The sequence below is a fragment of the Tetrao urogallus genome, assembly GCF_951394365.1.
Source record: "Tetrao urogallus genome assembly, chromosome: 11".
In the NCBI taxonomy this organism is placed as follows: Eukaryota; Metazoa; Chordata; class Aves; order Galliformes; family Phasianidae; genus Tetrao; species Tetrao urogallus.
In genome coordinates this window covers 16,648,690-16,661,877 of record NC_136824.1, presented here as the reverse complement: position 1 = coordinate 16,661,877, position 13,188 = coordinate 16,648,690, and the positions used below count along the sequence as shown (strand labels likewise).

The 13,188-nt window shown below is 40.2% G+C and overlaps 1 protein-coding gene across 1 annotated transcript in view; it reads left to right on the top strand.

The window, feature by feature from the left end:
- Positions 1-12,835, top strand: part of DAPK2 (death associated protein kinase 2) — a gene marked incomplete at both ends in the record, with an annotated part of 33,735 nt that extends 20,900 nt beyond the window's left edge. Inside the window, 7 exon segments of the mRNA XM_079540747.1 lie at positions 4,093-4,231; positions 6,131-6,260; positions 6,920-6,968; positions 7,614-7,640; positions 9,758-9,910; positions 11,253-11,298; positions 12,185-12,835. Coding sequence (XP_079396873.1) covers positions 4,093-4,231; positions 6,131-6,260; positions 6,920-6,968; positions 7,614-7,640; positions 9,758-9,910; positions 11,253-11,298; positions 12,185-12,835 — 1,195 coding nt within the window.
- Between the last annotated feature and the right edge of the window lie 353 nt (positions 12,836-13,188).

The window sequence follows — 13,188 nt, the reverse complement described above, 5'->3', positions numbered from 1 at the left end:
TGATATCACCTAATGTACAGATCCCTGAGTTTTAGAGGAGCTGTGCAGAAGGTGACATACCCTTTGTCTGTAAATTCATGGCACTGAACTAAAGCTGTAGTAAACAAGGAGGAACCCAGAGGTCTTCTACTTACAGCAGTTTTTAGCTACTTAGTAAATTATGCGCTTGTGTATGAAGCAGGAATTATAGGAACGCCATAACTGACATTATGCAGATTGTTTGTTCCCCAGAGCACCTGCCCTGGCCTTGTGCATGGAATCCAGACAGCGAGGCTGTATGAATAACCACTAGTCTTCCAAGAGTGTCAGCACTCAGGCCAGGGAGCGTGCTGGAGATTGATGTGACTGCTGGCAGATGGCATGTGAGTGGTGGTGAGCATCTGTTAAGTATGTGTGTATGGCCAAATGTTAGTCTCTGTAACTAGGAGTCTGCTTTAGAAGACAGGAAAGAAGCTTGCTCTCTTTGATTGTCAGCTAAACTAAGCAACCTCCCATTTCATTATCTTCTACTTCTTCCTGTCCTCACATGGCCTTGTACATTTTGTATGTATTCTTGTCAGGCAGTAGCTTATTTCATAGAATCATAGAATCATAGAATCATGGAATGGCCTGGGTTGAAAAGGACCACAATGATCAGCTAGTTTCAACCCCCCTGCTGTATGCAGGGTTGCCAGCCACCAGACCAGACTGCCCAGAGCCACATCCAAAGCCACATCGACATCATTTCATTTTTAGAGGGCTGAGTGTAACAGTACTTTGAACTTATTAAGGCCACTGCATTCTGCTACTGCACACAAATTGAGGATGATGATGATAATTGCTAATAAAGCTACGTAGATTCTCTCCGTAAGCAGATGATTTCTACTCCTCACACACTGTTATCAGTCTCATACTCAGTGCAGTTTATTCAGATAAGCATTTTCAGCACATGGCCAGTTAATCTTATGACAAGCTGCAGTGGACTTTAGCTTCAAAAGAATATTCCCAGTGTTTTATTAATTGAAGAAGCTGCCTGGGTGTTTAAAACAGGCTTTGGCTTAAATGTTGACACCCCCTCCAAATCAGATTGTGCTGGCACTGACAGTAGTATCTTCCCTTTATGTGGGGACAGATTCTACAGATGCTGTTTGTTTTGTTCAGGGGCAGAAAGAGCACTGCCTAGTTCACTGCTGTAATGTGCACCTAGGCAGGCCCAGAGTTTGCCCTTCCATGTGCACGCTGCCCAGGGTTATGCTCCCCACAGCTTTCGGTGACCTTGCTGCTGTTCTCTGTCGCCTGGTTTCTGCCTTGAGCTGCTTTGCCAAAACGAAAGTGGCTTAAAGGCAGCCCTGATTCATACACCAGACTCCTCTACTAGTAAGCGTTCCCAAGAAATAAGGCAGCTTTATCGTTTATTGGACTTTGCAGGAAGAGCAAAGTGTCATCCACTTGCTTCTTTCTTTTCCTTGGAAAGAAAGGTGACGTGATAAGAGATAAAGAGATGAGACCGGAAGAAGGGATTTTTTGCAAGATGAAGTCCCCTAAGAAGGGAGCACTCCCTCTTTCATTTGTGGTGTTGATTTGGAAAACACACTTGTCTGGATGTTCAAACGTGACCTGCAGTGCAGCTATGAGTTTTTTACTGCTTTTGTTTTACTCTGTGCATTTCAGGAGCCAGAGAACATTGTCTGCATTCCAAGTGGTAGTAGGGTTAGGTAGCTAAAAAAATGATTGCAGCTGCGACAAGTTATTAAAGGAATCTGTAAGTGAGATCTGCTAGTCTCTGCTGAAATCAGTGTACAAAGAGCAGGCAAGTCTCATTTCCTTAATTATTTCTATTCAGAGTACACACCAGCGGTCACCTCCTGCAGCAGTCTGGCCCTGCCAGCAGGAAGCCAGCTGCACTGGGATACTTTCTGCTACCCTTCTGGAATGTAACCATGCAGGCACTCTACTCTCTCTCCCTTTGCGCTGCAGAAGCTTCTCGTGTCGGGCTTTTTAATGAGAATTAGTAATAAGTTCTGTCTGAAAGGGCCTGACAACGTTTCAGCTCAGCCTTCTCTCCACCAGCACTTGCAAAAGAAGATACTGCTTAAGGAGAGCACAGATCCCACTGCACTTTATGAAAGGCATTCCCTTCGCATTCCCTTGGCACAGAGGACTGTACTGAGGATGTCAGAGAATATATGTACAAAGGAATGCCAGAAAATTTAGCAGAGGGAACTTTCAAGGTACAAAACACTACAGGAAAACAAATAAGGAAAATTAAAAAGATTCAGAGTGTCTGAATTCCCATTGCTACTTTACCAGCAAAAGGCTGTTCCTTAAAACAAACATGAGCATTTTGTTTTCTGAATATCTCCAGTGTCTTGTAGTAAAGTCTAAGACTTAGCCTGAGCTGCAGAGATCTTAAGAGACCAATCTAAAGGAAAACTCAGTAGAAGAGGTGTGATGATTTCTCATTAATATGAGGTTTGAGTAAATTGTACAAAAAGTTAGTAGGAGTAAGTATGTAGATCACTCTGGAAGTAATCCTGGAATATTTGGGAGAAGGTCTAAATTCTACTGCCATGCTACCAACATCCACCTCTGATGTTATGGGCCAATATAATAAAACAGGAGGCATTACTTTTGGAGCAGCTATTGCACCATATTCCTGAGTCCTTTATTTTTGTTTGCCAGCCACTTAGCAGCAATGATTACAGACCAAGGGACTTCTGCAGGTGAAATGTCCTGCCTCATGTTGCATAGAAAGTTTCTTGCCAATGTGGAAACTGTGGAAAAATGTCCCATAACTGGCAGGCAGATCATTAGGCACTGTGTAAATCAGTGCCTTCAGAACAGAATGGTGTCGTATGCTGTCACCCACAGCATCAGTGAGAGCTAAGAAATGAGCCAAAAACTGGCATTTGACATGGGGTTCTTGTTTGCAATTGACTTCTTGCAATTTTTGTGACCATTCACAGTAGTTTGCTTGGAATGAGGCAGAGTAGGGAATCATTGTCTGTCACCACCAGTGTTAGAAAGGAGCCTGGGGTCAGAGGAATGATGGATTGCCTAACAGACCTCTGCAGTGCACAGGCAGTGTGATCTGACTTGCCTGTGAGTCACAGCACTCAGTTAACTCAAAGCACTTGAACCTGCGAGTTCTTTTACTGCTATCTCATTAGGCAACAGGGCCGAAAATCTATTTTCCTGATTTACTGTTGGATTGTTCAAGTCTTGCTCTTGAGCTTGGAGTGCTGAGCGCAGGTAAGTGGTACATCTCAGCCCAAGAGAAAACAACCATTTTGAGAAATAACCGCCAGGAGAAAAATTGGATTATGATAGATTATCAGTGAGTGTGAACTGAAGGCAAGAAATGTAAGTGTAAATGTGAATAACAACTGCAAACAGTGCACAATTCATTACCAAGATAATCCTCTTTCGTGATGTATGGAAAAAGTAGCACTGAGGGCTCTCAATATGAGACAAAAGAAATAGTTGTATGTACTAAATACATACAATCTGGTTGCTTATTAGCACAAAATGAATGCTTTCCTGTCAGTGTATGTCAGGCAAGAATTTGTATTGGTTCTACAGCCACTGTAATGGCTGTTCTGGAAAGAAGACAAAAGTTTGCTGCCCGATTTCATTGCTTCATGTTACTGGTGGCAGCTGGTAAGCAACTATTCAGCAGTTGCTGGCTATTGCAGTTTTCTGTTTCCCGTGTCTTGTCCAAAGTGAAAATGTTGGAAAACTGCAGTTGGAATAGTTAATGTCGAAGCCTTCCTGTTACAACATGTCTGTAGGTTTATCAGACAGCGCACCTCTTTTTGGACCTTCATAACTCTTGATGAATCAAACCTTGCAGCATCAATGCATTAGGGAAAGATAATCCTTCCTTTGGAGGGGAGGGAGGGAGCTAAAAGCAGTTTTGGGAGCTAAAAGCAGTTTTGGGAGCTAAAAGCAGTTTTGGCACCTTAGGCCAGAGCACAGAGCTCCAGATTGTCTGTGAAGGTGGCCTTTACAAACTATATGGAAGTGTTCAGCTACTTCAATTTTCTTTGATTACGTTTATTTTATATCCTAGAGCGCAGTTGATAACGGGAAGTTTCCTGGTGTGTTTTGCAGGGTGTCTGGAGGAGAACTTTTCGACTTCCTGGCACAGAAAGAATCTTTGAGTGAGGAGGAAGCAACCAGATTCATCAAGCAGATTTTGGATGGTGTGAATTACCTCCACTCTAAGAAAATTGCTCACTTTGATTTAAAGGTGAAGAGGCTGATTTAGTTACTGCTACTGATAATTTTTGATGACTGTACCTTTTTTGGGATGTAATGTTAGTGACGTCAGGTGGTCAGTGGCGATGTTACAGAAAAAAAGCAGAATAGAAATGAGAAAAGATAAGTGGGGAATCATTTCACTGATGGAGGATATCAAGTTATCTAAAACAAATGCACAGATTAAGTCTATTGGATTTAATAGGACTGTTTCCTGGGGTTTTACTAGTGTTAAATTAGGCATATATTTTTTTAAGCAGTGATCTGATCAGATGGAAGAAAATTGACATTTATCTCATCACTGATCAAGGCTGCATCAATTTCAGTGGAGCTGCAGTGTCTTACACACCTTAAGGAATAAAACAGTGCAGGGCTGTGGCTGTGACTTCTTGCCGTTTCAGTCTGTTCTGCGTGCTCCAAACAAACTGACATCATGTATCTGCAGGGAACACGTACGCCCTAGATCCATGGAAGAAAACCAGACTTGTTAGCCAGAGGCTAAAATAGGCTATGACAATAAATTATTCATATGCTTTCTTTCCCAGTACAGCTCTGAGTGAGTGTGTGTGTTAGCAGGAGACACTTCCACCTTAGGATCTGCTTTGAAAAGGCCAGGCAGCTGCCAGCGGTGAATCAGATTGTCTCACCATTGCTCTTGAGCTTGTGATTAAGTTATGAAAAATTAATGCATTGAAGCTCTTCATCAGAGATAATTGAATCTGCAGTTTATTCTGAAACCTGTGAAATAAGTACAAGGAGCAACTAATGCTGAGAAACATAATTGGAAAAAAAAAAAAAAAAAAAAAAAAAGAAATATCCATTGCATTTGGCAAAGAGCAAGGAGTCTACGACTGAGGTAAAGATAGGTCTAATATCAAAGTTATTCTAGCTTTGGCTCAGGGCCTTGCCCTGTGAATCTGTAGGAAATGCTGCATGTTCTTCTAATAGCTTGTTGTCATACATGATATAGGACCACTAATCTCTACATTTTCCATTTTAAGGATTATTCAGGCAGAAAATCCTGTAGATCTTTCTGGGTCGTCTTGTTGCAGGTGTGAATTTAGTTCCAGAAAAAAGATTATTTACCTTCCCTAAGTAGGTTCAGATGTGTTAAGAGCTGTATACTAAGACACTGTCCAGCAGGTTATGGTACATTAGTTACAGCTGGGCAGAAATAATGGGATTTCTCAGTGTACATTCCAAGAACAGTTCAGCAAAATACTCAGTTGTGTAGCTCTCCTTCAGGACTGAGCAAGTGCATGCTGTCTTTGTACTAGGTAGTTGCACTGCTTCAGCTGCCCTCTAGCTGTTAAGTAGCCACTGATGTTAGAACAGTGGCAAATCCACGGCATCAGGGCCTGGCATCTTCCTAGGAGGCCTTTCAGGACGAGGAAGTATTTTCTGATTTAACAGAGGACAAGATGCACCACAGAGCCACTCGAAGTTACATCACAATGCTGCTGGGATAATAGTATCGTTACATATCTTATCAGATATGGGAACTAAATACAGTAGGGTGGAAACAAGGATATGTTGCTTCTATCCTGGCAACAGTCATCTTTAAGATGGGCTTAATGTGAAGATAGAAAGATTTTGCTTGAGATGAGAACAAAGACTGCAAGAGGAAGAATGTATTATTTTATTATTTTTATTTTTATTGTATTATCAGTTTTGTTTTCCAGTTGCAAATTCTGATCTGTTCATTGATGTCACACGTTATGAGATGTCATCCCTTTACCAAAAGAATGAATTGTGTATGATTAAAAAAAGGCACGTGTTTCTTGTTCTACAGTGTTGTATATGGGAAGGAAAAAATTTGAGAACTGGAGGTGTAGATCTGTTATTTTCTAAGATAATATAACAACAAATATCTATCTTTTGTTATTTTTAGCCTGAAAACATTATGCTTCTTGACAAGAATATCCCTATTCCACACATCAAACTCATTGATTTTGGCCTGGCTCACAAAATAGAAGATGGAGTTGAATTTAAAAACATTTTTGGAACTCCAGAATTCGTAGGTGAGTGACCAGTTTGTATCAAGGTGACCTAAGTCTAGAAATCTGCTATATTTTTCTGCATTAGGCTTTCTGTATGCCTGATGGGCTACTCTTGTGGGAGTCAGTTGTTGCCAAGTAAATGTTTAGAGACACAAATTCAAGGCTGAGGTTGTGAAACACTGCAGTACAAGTTATAATTTTCTACAGTTTTCTCCCTGTTGCCTGGGTCAAGTAATCTGTGTGCGTTGCTGCACAATTGCACAGGTTCCTCTTTTATTTCTTTCTAGTCAAACTGCCTCCCATTGTTTTTCTCCTCCATTTTTCCACTTGATTTTATTGTTATTGCTTACTGATCATCATTCTAATTTGTCTCTCTACTTCCTATTTGTTTTATTTTGAGTTTTGGGGGTTGTGGTGGGGAAGAGAATTGTAATTCATGTTCCATTTAAGCACGTCTGTTCCATGACCTGAGATGATTTCAGTGCTGTTAGAGACACCTTTTTTTTGTCTCAGTATCTTACCTTGGTCTTTTCCCTTGCATGCTGTCTTACATGGGGATGCTTTGCATTAAGAAATTTTTTCTTATAATACGATTTCTCATGAATAGCACTTGTCTGTTTTTTGGTCTTTTTCTGTTCCCATCCACTTTCTTTTTTTTTTTTTCCTAATCTCTTCTATAGCTCCAGAAATAGTGAACTATGAACCACTGGGGCTGGCTGCAGATATGTGGTAAGCTTCTAACTTCTTTTCCAGGTTGCTCTCCTGACAATTTTTCCTGCTGTTCTCTGAAGGGAATCTCAAAACAAACTTAAGTCTGATGATTGCATATTCTTTGTTCTGTCATTCCATTTTTTACTGATTACTTTTACTGAAAAGGTAAAAGAAGTGGTTAACTTCTGCAAAATTACAGTGAAAAACTTGAATAATGGCCATTACAGAGTTAATATTTTGCCACTGTCCACTGCGGAGGAGCATTCTCAAAAGAAAGCATGTTCCTGCAGTGCCTGTGACAGCTTTATTTATAAGAGCACTGCATGCAGAGGAGACCTGCGTACTAATCTGGTCTGCTGAGAATGCAGCCAAAAGAAGTCACCCCAAATAAAATACCCTTCCTACTGTTTCTGTGTATTTCTGGTAGGTACTGTGGTAAATATCTCCCAGCATAGAAATAAGTGATTTCAAATATCCACAAAATATGAGTATTGGTGTAAAATTCACATTTTCATTAAAACTAGCTTTAGATAATGACTTTTATCTGAAACAATGAGAGCTTTCCTGCCTGTATTGCAATACTGTAACCATTTCTGTATTGTATATGTTGAAAAGAATATAGATAGTGCAGAAGCTTTGCAATGAATCTCCTTTGTTTTTCAGGAGCATAGGAGTCATCACCTACATACTGTGAGTACAAACAATACATTCATTAGTATAGAAGTGTTCCTAAAGCTCTAATGCACTGCTACAGAACAGCTTTTCCTTCTGTCAAGCAAGAAAGGAGCTGCGCACACATCCTCTAATGGAAAAACTTATTCCTCAGCTTTTTCAAATTTTAAAATAAGGCATTAAAAAAATTGAGAGGGCCATTATGACCAGACGAAGAACAAATGGCTCTGAAGATGGTGGGCATTTCAGCTTCCTATGAGATCTCATCAGTACAGTGTGATAGAGGATAGAAAAGCCCAAGCATGTTGGTTGGGCGTAGAATAGTTGAATTACCAGTGTGGAGAGAATAGATACATAAAGTATCTAACAGCAGCATTTACAAGCAGAGTTATTTCTGGTGAAAACAGGAGTTTGAAACTGCTTGTAAAGGTAGCAGTTTAGTTTATATAAATATGGTCGCCCATATTCAAAAATATGAATTTAAGCTGAAACAGGAGCAGAGATGGTTGATCCAGGAAGCAGAGAACTCATCTTGCAGCATTAAAAAGGGCTTCTTAAAGGTAGAGAGGCAAAGGCTGGCTGGGAACATCACCACAGTCAGAAAGCACAAGAAAAAAATGCTCATGAGAAAAGCATGTAAACTCTAATAAATGAGATTCTATTGACATACTGGAAACAAGCAGTTGAGATAGTTTTAAGATGGAGCTTGACAATTTGTGGAACTGCTTCTTTCACAAGTTTCCTGTGGTTCATGAAAGCAGTCTTCTTGTCACCTTCTTTTTGACTAACTGAAACAGAGCAACAGCTTAAGAGGGAGGGTGGAGAACCTGTTAAGAAATGAGATTCATTTCTCATAAAGTCTGCCTATGGGGTAGACTTTACGGCATCAAAAACAGCTGGAGAACTTCATTTGTGTTGCCTTACTGTGTCAGCAACATCAGTTTCATTATATGATTAAAGCAGAAGAGAAAACTTTCTGTGCTCAAATGCTTATTCTGTGAGTGAAGCTGTGGTAGCTGGGGACTGGGCTGAATGACACATGTGGTCATATGTCTTCTTCTGCTTACCTCTGAATCCTCAGTCAAATTGATAGTGAAAGTAAAGACAAAATAAACGATCTGTATAGCAGTTTTCTATTCAAACACTCACTTTAGATCACAGGAGTTTGCTGCGATCCTATTTTGAGCCTGCTGCATTGTGAAGGTTTGCTATCAAAACAAGGCACAGGAGATGAGCATAATAGTCCAGGCAACTTTAAACAGGAATGAAATAAATTTCCTTATTATAAATAATATTTCCTGTAAACCGGGCTTGCATCCCTTCATGTTGAGGGGAGTGGAGGGCAGGGTAGGAAGAGTCTGCAATGAACCTGCTCTGACATTTGAATTTTGTGGAGAAAAGGTAAATAGTTATTACAGATGAAAGTTGTCAAGTCACAGCTGAGAGAGGCAAAGTAGACAAATGAAAATGAAAGCTTTTTCTGTCTAAATAAAGCTTACTGTGCTATTTTTTATTATGATACATCTATTATGTCCATACGGTTGGAGGAAAGGGCCAAGAGAATGCAATCTTACATTGATCAGAAACGGTTGGATTCTATCTCAACCGAAGTTCCATAGTGAATTTCTTTTGATGAGCTGTGTGCCCATTCCTCCGTGCAGGGCTGACCTCTAGCAAGGCCACCCCGATTTCTGGTCACACACTGTATTGTGATGCCATCTGAGAAACATCTCCTGGCTACACTTACTGCACAGGGAACTTGTCAGCAACTTTGCAGACAGAAAATTGCAGGCAGGATTTTTTCTGGAAATACAAATGGAAATATAAATTTGTCTGCTTGACCTGACAGAAGCTTTCTGGCTGGTAGTGTTTGTGGAGTCATAGCCACAGATGCTCTCCTCAGCTGAAGCTTTTCCTATTTTGACAAACTGTGACTTCAGTGAGATACTCAGAATGGGAGAATCTGTGCATGTCTATCTGAGCACTCAGTGCTGCCCTGGAGACTTTCAGAATGAGTCTGATTCAGAACCACAGATGCTGGACCTGTTATTTCCCAAGTGTTGTGGCTGCTACAATACAGAGATCCACAAATAGGGAACCTATTTCCAATCGATTCTTTTTTATGGCTTATCTAGGCTTAGTGGTGCATCACCTTTCCTTGGAGAAACTAAACAAGAAACGCTCGCTAACATCACAGCTGTGAATTATGAATTTGATGAAGAATTTTTCAGCAATACCAGCGACCTGGCAAAAGATTTTATTCGGAAACTGCTGGTGAAAGACACACGGTAAGTGAAAGCTCAGAATCGTTCATCGGTGTTTTAGATAAATCTGGTGAAACAGCCTGCAGAGCAATCTCCAAAGCCTTCCCTGCAGTGTGTGTTGCCATTCAAGAGCAAGATGGTAGGCAGAGTTCTGCTGCTGTGCCCACAGTGAATCACAGCATCCACAAACTAACAAAAGGAACTGAAATCTCCTTTGTTAAATTTCAATTTCATGACTGCATTTTCTCCAAAGTCAAAGTGGTACAACAATGTGTTGGTAAAGGGCTGAAAATGGTATGCAAAATCTTTAGTTCTAGGTAACTACCACTCCAGTATTTCAATCTGCTGTGAACTGCCTGCAAGGACATGACACAATCCTGTAAAATGTTCCCTGTGGTCCAAGAACATTTTGTTTTTACATCTGCTCCTACTGGAATTGTTCTTTATGTCTCTATGCATCCACTGCAATCACCCAGGATTTGCATGACAGCTATTCAGAGCTTTATTCTCAGTCTTTGGGAACCACAGTCTTTTAAAAGTGTTTCTTTTAATAAAGTGCACATAGAAGTAGCATCTCCTTCCCCTTAACCCTGTTCATCCCAGAGGGAAGTCAGGCTGTTGCAGTTCTTTCTAGTGGCTTCAATAGGAGAAAAGAAGGATATTAGAAAGAGGCAAGCTGTTGGGTCAAGCCCCAGGGAATTGCAACAGTCTTAGAATAGGTTTGAGTAGGTGGGGTTTGATGAGAGGCTAGTGCAGGTCTAGCAACCTCCTTATAAAAAAGACAAGTCAGGCACATTCATATTTGTCACGTGTTATAGAGCAATATGGTGGTTCTGCCTTTGATTCTGAATGGTGATAGGGTGCTGTTCACTGAGCTGCACACTGCAGGAAGAAGTTAGGATCAATTATGTTGGATAAGATTTGAAGTATTCCTCTCAAATTCTGTTTTCAGGACATGGCAGGAATGATGTCCTGTTGCACTCTAGAAGACACTTTTGATATAATTAACATTGTATACCATGATTCAGACACAGTGATGTTAAAGGTATATAGAAATAATTTATTCTCTAAGCCTGTAGGATGAATAATCTTTTATCACTTTTTATAAGAGGGTACACAAAAATAAAGATTTCAGACAGGAAGGCATTAAAATTGGGATGGGGACAACTTCTTACTGGCAAACACACAAACAGCATGCCTTGTGGAAAAGCATAATCCTGAATTTCAGTATTAGGCCTGAAGTTAACTTGATAAATGCTTTACTGCTTATACAAAGGCAAAGAGAAGACTAATGGACTTGTATGCAAGGTATTTCTCTCACAAATCTGTACTTTTTGTGTTTCTTTTTTTGTTTTTTTTTTTTTAGGAAACGTCTTACAATTCAAGAAGCTCTGTCTCATCCGTGGATAACGGTAAGACCAAATAAAAAGGGAGATCTTGCTTTTTGCTGTGGGCCGAGCAGAGATAATGTTCTCACTCTTATTGATGTGTTAATTGGAAATCTGACCTCTGTGCAGTTAGAGACCATTGACATCTGAAAGAGGAGATGTACTGGGAGGAAATTGGTTGGGTTCTGACTGAATCTTGGGATTTCTGCGAACCTTAATCACGACTTTTTATTATCATGGTTGTCAAAAAGAGGAGAACAAGGCTTTGATGTTTGTTGCATGTACAGTGTCCTACATTAGACTGTGCTTTGCATTTCTTCATCCTTCTCTGCTTGCATGATAAGCACTGTATCTCAGATATAGTGCTTTCTTGATTTGGGAGTTGATCACCACCAGTGTGGAAATATAATTTACCTCAGAATGTAACTGTGTGTACCACATGTGTTGATTTGCTGACTTTTGTGTCTGAATGGATTTTTTCATCATAAATGTTGCTTGTGTTTGTGGATGCATAAATATAGAAAATACCTCTGGATAATCTCAGCATGCACAGTGATCCAGTTTTTGCTCCGCACTGCAAAAAGCCCTGAGTGGACTCTTTTCAGGACTGTTGTTTTTCCTCTTACAAATATTGATATTTTTGAGAATGACTGATTAAAAAATTAACAACAAAAGAAACTGAGGCCCCAGTCTTCAACTTACCACACTGGAATGAATGCACATTGCTTACTACATTCATTTTCTCCTGTTGTTTTATTGTTTTTTTTTTTTTAATTGAATGTGTGAAGGAAAATCTGTGGGAGAAAAGAATCTCCCGCAGATTGGAAATTCAGGCTGCATCCTTTGTGTAGAGTTTGAATTACTGCACTGTCTTGTAAATGTCCAGTAATGTTGGTTCCTCTATCTGAAGACTCACCAGCTGAAGGAAGAAACAAAAGTCGAAGAAAACAAGAAGGCTGAGAACACACAGCTCAAGACAAAACGACTGAGAGAGTACACCATAAAATGCCATTCAAGTATGCCTCCTAATAACACCTACATCAACTTCGAGCGCTTTGCCCAGGTAGTAGAAGACATTTCATTTATGGAACGAGAGGTCAGCGCTTTGGCTGCATCCCACGACTCTTTGCAGGAGGACATTGATGCTCTGGTTTCCATTTATAATGAAAAAGAAGCTTGGTATAAAGAAGAAAATGAAAGCGTGAGGCATAAGCTGTCTCAGCTCAAGTATGAATTCCGCAAAACTGAATCCCTGAAAAGACATCTACAAGATGATATCAAGACTGTAGGAGCCAGTCTTACAGTCATAACTGGGAAATATGCTGCTCTGCAGAGTCAGTACGAATCTCTCAGTCAAGAGCTTTCTGAGGATCTTAAGTGGATACAGGATTTGATGAGTAATTTTCAACTGGAAAATGGAAATGAAGCCTGTGTGAATGGAAACTTTGACTCTGTTTTCAACAAAGATATCAATGAATCCCTAACGGATCTATTAAACAGATCGTGCTGTGAAGAATTCCTTGCAGGGCTGAATCTCAATGTAGCAGAATCAAATCAGTAATGTTCTACATCAGGTTACATGCAGGCTTTGCTGCCTCTCTCAGTGTACAACAGTTAAAAAAAATAACGTTTCAGTGCATAATCTCCACACACAAAAACATTACCTAGAACTGAAACAGGAATTCTGATGTGTTGCACAAGTTGCTGACCAAAACCCAAATATAAATTCCCAGTGCTTAAGTTTGTAGTGTTTAAGTTCTTTCCCATGCTTGGTGTCTGAACTTACAGGAACTGGGTTATCACTGTAGTATGGACCACAGCTAACCTGCATCCTTTTGCATTTCCTATGTCATACTTATCATACGCTACGGTTCCTGAAGTTCACTAAGTAATGAATGCAGAGAAGAGAGTTCA